We start from the raw sequence: 8,958 nt of genomic DNA, 5'->3' as shown, positions 1-8,958 counted from the left end.
CAGGGCATCTAGAAGGGGCACAGGTCACGGGAGAAACTTCTACGAGCCCTTTCAGTTAGAGAGACTTCCAGCTGCTTTGTGGTCCAGCCCCAACCGGAACCTGAACTCAAATCTGATTCCAGCCTGGAACTTAGACCCAGCCCAGCCCCAAACCAGAATGTAGATTCAAATCCAGCCGTTGCCCTGATTCTGCCCCAGATGTTGAGGCTTTGGTTCTCCATGACAGGGAACAGCAGGACTGAGCATAAAACGAGAGTAGAGGGGGTGAACTGACATACCCTCACTCTCTCCCTCTCCTTTCCAGGATAGGTAGCGGTAGTAATGATGGTGGCGGCGGCGGCGGCTTAGCAGCCTTTGGGGGCCTCTTCATTATTTATTCAGTTCCAATAAGTTAAAGGGCAGGGGGCGGGGGGCAGAGTCTCTTAGGTGAGGCTGCTGCGAACTGAAGGCAGCAGCTCGGCCAGATGCTCCGAGATGCCCACTGCTTGGCACAGGGGGTTGCCCTGCAGGTTGAGGAGGACCAGCCTGGGGCAGGAGGCAAGAGGCTGGAGCACTGCAGGCTGATGGAGGCCTTGGGCAGGAGTCAAGGAAAGCTCGGCAGGTTCCTCCAGATCCACCTGCTCCTGTGCACCCGTCACCGCTTTCCCTCAAGCTGCCTAGCAGCCTGCGTGGTGGGCACCTTGTCCGCTTCCCCGGAGGGCATGAGGCTCTAGACTGCAAACACCAGCCCCCGGGGGCCAGGCAGGAAGCACAGGAGGCTGACTGGATACAGTCCCAGAAGGAGTGGTGGAGACTATGGCCAAGGTGAAAGCTAGCCCCGGATGCAGAGGCACCCATGATCCACCAATTGCCAAGGGCTGCCAAGTGGAAATGCAGGCTAAAGGCTGCTTTAACTTCCAGTTTTTAAAGAAGAATCAGGATTCTAGATTTTTTTTTTAAAATATGAAACTTCCTGATTTTAAAAACATGATGCGCTACCCAAGAATATCTGTAGGCTGCTGGTTTGTGAACTCTGGCTTGAGGAAGTCACTTACTTCCATCCTGCAAAACTCTACCAGTACAAGTCAATGATAGCCTCATACAGCGCCAGGCTACCCTCTCTCCTCAGCTTAGACAGCCAGAGCCCCCTCTCCATGTCCAGGGGCACACCACTCTGCTTGCTGTCTGTCCCTTCCTGGTGTGGCACCTTGCACTACCTGCTGTCTGAAAGGCACCCAGAAGGAAGGATACGGTTGTTGCACAGAAAGAGCTCCTGCAGCCGGGGCAGGTTAGTGACACCGTCCAGGGACTCGATAGTGTTGTCATTGGCCTGCAGCACCTGGGGAGCAGGCAGGGCAGGGAAGACAAGGCAGGGAAGGCAGCTGTCAGCCTGGGATTGGTACAAGCAACTGGAGAGCCCAGGGTGATCAGCTTACAGTGCATGGAAGGGCTCCTGGGGTCAGGCTGGGTGACAGAGGAGAAGGCAGGGGTCATCTGTGGGGTCTGGGAGGACCTGGGCATCTCTTTGTAGGGTGGGCAGACTTCTGAGGTGGAGGAAGGGGAAAAGGACCAGCCAGGACAGTGACAGAGGAGTGAGTGCTTTACCTCGAGGCAGCGCAGGGCAGCCAGGGCAGGGGGCAGGGCTCGGAGACGATTGTGCGACAGGTCGAGGTGAGTGATCAAGAGCAGCTGCTCCAGGTGGCAGAGCACCGTCAGATCCTGAGAAGGGGGGATGAGATACCCAGCGAGACCTGGGGGAAGGTCCTCAGCCATCGTTTGTCAGGCACTTGCCCTGTGTGCCCCACACAGGCCCTTGGGGACCCCAGCTGAGGAGAAGAGGGAGCAGGTGGGACGCTCACCTCACCACGCCTGGCAGTACATGCTCCATGTCAAGGACATGGGAGAGACCTGAGCCCTGGGGCTGGGGCGGCCAGTGGAGTGGTGGGAGTGGGGCAGGTACGGGGGATGGAGCAGGGCGCTGGGATAAACACAGACACCGGTGGGAGCGGGCCTGGTGAGTCTGGGATCGGCTGGTGGGAGCGAAGGTGGGCAGCGGTGACGTGTTGGGGAGACTGACTGGGAAGGACTAGAGAGGAAAAAGAGAGTCTGGAGGGTTTGTCAGAAAGCTCTGGAAACTATTCAGGTTTTAGGTGTCGGGGCCTGCTCCAAGGAGAAAGCCGGGGGCATGGTGAGTGTCTTGGCTGAGGCCCGGGGAGCGGATACAAAAGCCGGCCAGGTCATGAGGAAGAGGGAGGCCAGCTAGCGGGGCGAAGGCCGGGAAGGCGCGCGTGCAGTCCCTACCTTGTGACCAAGATGCAGCACGCGCACCTCCGCGTACTCCATCTTGAGCACGCTGTTCTCCAGCAGGAACTTGCTTCGCAGGTCGTCCAGGTACGCGGCCCGCATAGGGTCCACGGCCTGGCAGGGAGAAGGCACAGAGAATGCATGTCAGCGGCCCTCCTCCTGCCCGCTGGGCCTCCCCCTCGCCGGTTCCCGTGGACCCGACTTGCCTTGAGGGTCTGGAAGTATTGCAGCGTCTCCTTCTCATACTGCAGGGGGTCCAGCGCCCGCATCAGCAAGATGATGGTGAGCAGGCACCCTGGGGAGAGGGCGGGGGAGAGGATGGTCTCTCCTGGATCCTCCTCTGCTCCCATCCTCTGGAGACCCTTCCCGCTCTCCCCAAGGGCCCCCCCCCCCAGAAAGGGGCCTCCTCAGGGGAGCGGGAGCTCAGGGAATCGGGCCTCACATTTATTCTCAGGCTCCAGCTCCTGCAGCTCCTTACAGGATTCAAGCTCGGACTGTAGCACCGTGGACTTCTCCACCGACAGCTCACACCTGAGGGTGGGCAGGGTGGGGGAGGGGATGATGCCCCAGCCCTGGGGTACTAGTCAGCCCCAGTATCCAGTCTGAGATCATCTGCTTAAGCCCCCAGCCTCCTGCCCAGCTGCCTGATGCCCAGAGTCCAGAGCCCCGATCCTCGTCTGCGTGCTTCCCTGTCATCATCACCTAAAGAGCTGTTCATCCGTGGCGGAGTCCCGGCACCAGCCCTCTTGGCGGCCTGTGAGAAAGAGCAGGTGGTCGGAGGGGACACCCATGATGGGAAGAGAGGGATGAGGGCTGCTGCCAAGGGGGGAGGTGCGGGCTGTGTCACCTTTCAAGAGCACACACTCCTTCTGGGCATCGCCTGCTGTCCAAATGACACGAAATGTATGTTGGGGCAACTGGTTGTTGAGAGAGGTGGCGGGCAGGTCACAGAGCTGGGAGCATGGGGTTAAGAAAAAGCCCGGCTGCACCACTTTCCTGACAGTCCCAGCCCAGCCCTACCCCAGCCTCCACTCTGCCCACCAATCCTGGGATACCCAGACGTGGCTAGGCCGGTTCCTGCCATCTGGGGTCCTCCACGCCACGGCCAGGGGTGACTCGTCCACCATGAGCAGCAAGGTCTCCGTCCTGGAGCCCACCTGGCACGGGGGACAAAGAGAGACCCGTCACTCCAACAGCACCAGGCCCACGATCCACGATGCTCTCCGGCAAAAGCTGCAGGACTCACTAGGAGGGGCCGGGAGAAGGAGACAGTCAGACAGGCCTCATCCCGGCTCACGTGCAGGCAGCGCAGGGCATCCTGGGGATCCGCTGGGGGAAGACACAGCCTCAGGTCTCCTTAAATATTCTTCCATTTCTTCTAAGCCCTAATCACCCAGCTTCTTCCCCCACTGCTCACCTCGTCCCAGGAGCCAACGATGGTAGAACCAGGCACTCTGATCATTGGGGTCAGTGAAGAAGGCGTTCTGCACCAGCTCCAGCTCTGCAGGAGCCAAGGAGGCATGGGGTTGTGGTTAGGACCCTGCTTGGCTCCTGGCCGCCTCAACATCCCACCCTCACCTTGGAGTTCCTCCAGCCTGCAGTTTCACCTATAGGCTGGCCTTGCCCAGGGGCTGCACATTTCAGTTTTATCTCCCCCATTGGACACTTGGGCTCCCTGCAGCCAGGGACTGGATCTTATGCACCACCAGAGCCAGGCAAGTTCCCGAGCGGCAGGTTCAGGAACAGGCCTAGGCATGAGGGTTGGAAGGGTGGCACTGCAGAGTCCTCCCCAGCACCCCCGGACTCTGCTTACCTTTGAGCAGCACATCCTCAGGGAGGCGCCCCTGGGGTCCAGAGTCTGGCTGCGGATGCAGCTGGGGCAAGAGGCAGGAGCGGTAATGCCAGGAGGAATAGTTGGAGAAGTTTCGGGTGATGAGGCTGTCAGTGAAGGCTAACTCCTCTGCAGGGGGCACAGCTGCCTGTGCAGCCACAAACCGCCGGTAGTCCCAGCAGTGAACTGGGGGGAAGGGCAGACAGCACACCTCAGAAGCAGGGCAAGAAAATCTCCCCGGCTGGTACCCCTGGAGTTCCCTCGGAGATCCTGAGAAACACCTCTCTGCACTCCACGGAGGATACATTTGGCTCCATCATCCCTTCTGCCATCAGCTCAGTGGGCCCATCCTGGTCATCCCTCCCCACTCTGGGCCTTACTGAGGCCCTAGTACCAGAATGTGGGGCAGGTGAGGGCTGTAGGGACAGAATCTGCAGGCACGTACAGTTCCGCTCATCAACCTCGAGGAAGCGAGCACACAACTCCAGCTCCCGGGCCCAGTTGGGCTCTGGCAGGCGGCCCAGCAGCCAGCAGCGGTGGTGCCAGGTACCGTAAGACTTGGGGTTCACCCTCAGACAGCTCTCCAGGAATCCCAGTTCTGCCTTCACCAGAGTGGCCAACTCCTCGGGGGACCTGCACCCAGAGGGGAATGGGGGTCAGGGCCCTCCAACACCCAATCTCAGCTCACCCCTGTCTTTCTGCACCCAGCCCTCCACTGCCCTCTGCCTATGCCCCTGGCTGCCCCACTCTTCCTCCAGCCCTGGACCCAGGCAGGGCAGGGGCAGAGCCAGGGCCATCTTCCCGGGGCTCTGAACCCCTACGCACTTCTGGACCTCCAGCCGCTGGAGCACCTCTCGGCGACAATTCCAGAGGGTGGCAAAGTCAGGGTTGGCTCCCAGAATCTGGCTTGTCAGTTCCAGCACTGATTCATCCAGCTCTCCAGCCTGGCGCTGAGAAGGTAGATAGCAGGGTCAGAGAGATCATATCTTTCTCCTGCTACACGGCTAATAACATAAATACAGCTACCGACTGTTCTGTGAATGCCATACTATACTATAGGTACTATACAAAGCACTTTATGGGTTTACATGTGTTCTCTCATTTAATTTTCACAACAGCCTTATGCAGTAAGTGCAATTGTTAGGCCCATTTTACAGATGGGCAAACTGAGGTCCAAAGAGATTCAGTAACTTGCCCAAGGACACACAGCTAGTACCTGATAGAACGCAGATATGGATCCAAGCAGCCTGACTCTAAGGCGCAGTTCTTGGCCTCAGTGCTATACATACTAAGGGAGCCACTGTGGGAGGGGACTACCTCTGAGGGTCCCACCTTCTGGAAGACAGTCTGGGTGGCTGACTGGTATAGCTTCAGCTTCTGTTCCCGCTCTAGCCTTTTGGCTTCCTCTTGCTCTTCCGATGTCTTCACCTTCAGGCGCCCGTGCTACAGGGATGGGCGGGTTGCAAGAGTGCAGGCTGCCTTGCAGGGGCATACCCACCGGAACCCCCACTGCGGAGCCCCAGGTTTATATCGGGCAACGGAGGCAAGGCCCCACGCGGGGCAGGGGCAAGGGCAAGGGCGTGGGCATGCGGAGGTGAGGGGCTGGGCTCAGGGTTCTCACCATGGTGCTGGCTCAGATTCAGGGCAGGGGAGGGGTCAAGTGGTGCCCGTGAAACCTGGGGAAAGACGTGTCAATCATGGGAGCCCCGCCCCTGGTAGCCCCACCCCTAGATGTCCCCAGGAAGCCGCGGGCGAGCCGGGGCGGAGACCCCTGGGGTGTTAAGGGGTTCTGGGACAGGCACTGCACGTCCAGAAGGCACCCACCCGGAATGGGACTTGCACACGTGCAGCCCTGTCCACAGCCCGATCCGCCGGAGCCGGGCCCGAGCTGGGGCACTTAGGTGATGGGGACTACTCCGCGCCCAGAGGCTGTCGCTACCCGCCCGCCCCACGGCTCCCAAGCACTGCTGGCCCCCGCCGGCGGACCCACCTGTGCTGGGAGGAGGCGTGCGGGACGCGGAGTTGCGGCGCCCACCACTGAGCCCGAGCGCTAGCGCTAGCTAGAGCGGCGTCACGCCCCGGCTCTCCGAGACGCAGCGCCCTCTGCAGGCCTGGGGAGGGGCTCGCGGCAGAGCGGGCGGGCTCCGGAGGCGCCTGCGCAGGATCTCTGCGAGCCCTGTCCGGGAACGCCAAGTCCCTGTTAGCCCTCTGGTGTGTAAGAGTGTGCAGGCGTGACTGTGGCGCGCGCGGGAAAGCAGCGCGGGGTGCAATTCCAGCCACCTACTCAAACGGCGTTTCATTTGAAAAGGTTTCCCCGACAGCCGGAAGCCCACCCTCTCAGCGCTCCACAAACCTCTCTCTGGCCGCACTCGCCACCTCTTAGTTGCTAAATCTAACTGATGGAGTTTCCTCTCCTTACCTCCACTGACCTCTGCAGCATTTGACGCTGCTGACTTCCCTAGACTTGACACCCTGTCCTGGCTTCTCCTGCACTTTTGCCCCTCTCTTCTCATCTGTTCACCGTCTCTTCCCCTAAATGTTGGTGATATCCAGGGCCCTTTCCTCACTGCTTTCCACTTCACACACTGCTTCCTTGGGAGAATGTTCACAAATCCAAGCCTTCAACTGCTTGGAGTTGGAGCTCTCCAGAGCTCTGTCCTGGGCCCACAGATCTTCTGGCCCAAACTTTGTCTGGGTGACTTCATCCACACTCATGGTTTTAATTGCCATCTGTAAGCTGATGACACTTAAATTTATATCTCCAGCCCAGATGTCTTGCAAGCTTTTATAATGGAAAAAAATGTACACACACACAGGAGACACAAACATTTTTTTATAGAATATTTATTTAGTTAGGCTGCAGAGGGTCTTAGTTGTGGCACGCTGGATCTTTGTTGCAGCATGTGGGATTTTTTGTTGGGGCATGAGGGCTGTTAGTTGTGGCATGTGGGATCTAGCTCCCCCACCAGGGATTGAACCCCTGGCCCCCTGCATTGGGGGCACAGAGTCTTACCCACTGGACCACCAGGGAAGTCGCAGACACACACATATTCATAAGCCTATTAGGTATCACCTGGGTATCCCAGAGACACCTCGAACTCCAAAAGTCAAAAGGTATCATTGTCTCCCCTCTTTCCAGCATAAACTTTGGCCTTTATGTTTCCTATTTTAGTGGATGGCCTCCCCACTTTTCCTTGATATCTCTTAAATACCCTCTCCATTCCCACTGCACTAAGAATTTAAGTTCATTTATTCCTGGGATTGTTGGAAGTCTTTTCAATGTCCCCTCATCTCCACCCTGTCCCCTCTTTTATCAGTTCACCTCTGTGCTGCTGAATCAATCTTTCTGAAATGCAGATTTGATCATGTTGTTTCTCTGCCCAAAACCCTTCCATGGCTCCTGACATCTTTTCAGGAAAGACCTTGAATCTCTCAGGTCAGCACATCAGACCTTTTGGCATTTGGACCCTGCTTACCCCTATGGCCTCATGTCCTGCCTGTCCCTGTTAAAAACTCTTCATCACAGCTGGTAGGATGACTTGCAGTTTCCCAAGCACATTAACCTGTTCCCGCTTCCTTACTCTCCTTCCTCCACACCTCTTCCTTTGCCAGAATAACTCCTGTTCATCTTTAAAACTTAACTCGTGTCACCTCCAGGAAGCTCTCTAAAATGCCCCAGTCTGTCAGTGATAGCACTTACCCTGCTGTGCCTACGGTGAGTCTTGGTTTGTATGCTAACATTGCCTAGGAGATTCAGAGTTCCTGGAGGACAGGAACAATATTTTTTTTTAAATTTTGTTTATTTATGTATATATGTATGTATGTATGCATTGGCTGCGTCGGGTCTTCCTTGCTGCGCGCGGGCGTTCTCTAGTTGTGGCGAGCGGGGGCTACTCTTCGTTGTGGTGCGCAGGCTTCTCACTGCGGTGGCTTCTTTTGTTGCGGAGCACGCGCTCTAGGCACGCAGGCTTCAGTAGTTGTGGTGCGCGGGCTCAGTAGTTGTGGCTCGCGGGCTCTAGAGCGCAGGCTCAGTAGTTGTGGCGCACGGGCTTAGTTGCTCCACGGCATGTGGGATCTTCCCGGACCAGGGCTCGAACCCATGTCTCCTGCATTGGCAGGCGGATTCTTAACCACTGCGCCATCAGGGAAGCCCAGGAACAATATTTTTTGGTCTTGCTTCTCCAATACTTGGCCCTGGTTCTCAGTAGTTATTGGGTAGTTATTTGAATGAATACAACACCGCATAGTGAGGGCTGGCTTGGCTGGGCCTAACGGTGAGGGCTGTTGGCATTCAGGGATGGGAGAGATTGTGAGGCCTGGACCAGCCTAGGAAGGTTTCCTGATGGAACCTTCATGGGTTCAAAGTGGTCACTGAGTGTGTATGTGTGAGTGTGCTCTATTTGTGAGAAGTGTGTGTCCATGTAGCATGTGTATGTTTATAACACACATCTGGGTAAGAAAATATGGCTTTAAATTTTTTACATTTCTTCCACACCTTTTTCAGGCCCTGGAAATGTGTGTAAAGTGCCCACTCTATATTCTGTCCTTTCTGAGGCCCTGTAACAAGTTACAGGGGAAAAGAGACACTTGTCCTGGCCTCCTGTACTTCCTCACTGTCCCAGTGAGGAAAGAGTTACACCATTTGATGGCTGTCTTTGTGCCAGTCACTGTGTCAAGAGCTTTGCACACACACAGGATCACACGTGGGAAGCAGTGTGCAGAGTGGTTAAGAACGTGGACTCTGGGACTTCCCTGGTGGCGCAGTGGTTGAGAATCTGCCTGCCAATGCAGGGGACATGGGTTCGAGCCCTGGTCTGGGAAGATCCCACATGCCGTGGAGCAAC

General features: G+C 57.1%; 1 protein-coding gene across 4 annotated transcripts; it reads right to left on the bottom strand.

The window, feature by feature from the left end:
• Positions 1-344: 344 nt before the first annotated feature.
• Positions 345-6,222, bottom strand: RABGGTA (Rab geranylgeranyltransferase subunit alpha). Of its 4 annotated transcripts, none has more exons than XM_082385885.1 (17): positions 6,105-6,221; positions 5,736-5,790; positions 5,447-5,557; positions 4,940-5,064; positions 4,560-4,747; positions 4,097-4,300; positions 3,701-3,784; positions 3,530-3,612; positions 3,339-3,440; positions 3,131-3,236; positions 2,986-3,037; positions 2,726-2,814; positions 2,490-2,578; positions 2,281-2,397; positions 1,585-1,698; positions 1,231-1,318; positions 345-571 (listed from the first exon to the last, which is right to left on the bottom strand). In XM_082385885.1, the coding sequence occupies exons 2-17, from the start codon at positions 5,736-5,738 to the stop codon at positions 423-425; spliced, it is 1,704 nt and encodes a 567-aa protein (XP_082242011.1). In that variant the 5' UTR covers positions 5,739-5,790; positions 6,105-6,221; the 3' UTR covers positions 345-422. The 4 variants fall into 4 exon arrangements, 3 of the variants coding, with proteins under 3 accessions (XP_082242011.1, XP_082242012.1, XP_082242013.1); XM_082385886.1 differs by lacking the exon at positions 6,105-6,221 and adding an exon at positions 5,939-6,079; XM_082385887.1 differs by lacking the exon at positions 1,585-1,698.
• Between the last annotated feature and the right edge of the window lie 2,736 nt (positions 6,223-8,958).

This window comes from Balaenoptera borealis (genome assembly GCF_965194805.1).
Source record: "Balaenoptera borealis genome assembly, chromosome: 3".
Lineage (NCBI taxonomy): Eukaryota > Metazoa > Chordata > Mammalia > Artiodactyla > Balaenopteridae > Balaenoptera > Balaenoptera borealis.
The sequence above is the reverse complement of the archived record's forward strand: the minus strand, read 5'-3'. Positions and strand labels throughout refer to the sequence as shown.

Excerpts from the sequence above, each read along its gene's own strand:
- RABGGTA (XM_082385885.1), bottom strand. Across the intron at positions 3,613-3,700 it reads TCGTTGGCTCCTGGGACGAG|CGGATCCCCAGGATGCCCTG; the intron begins GTGAGCAGTGGG and ends GTCTTCCCCCAG. Across the intron at positions 1,699-2,280 it reads TGCTGCATCTTGGTCACAAG|GATCTGACGGTGCTCTGCCA; the intron begins GTAGGGACTGCA and ends CCCCCTTCTCAG.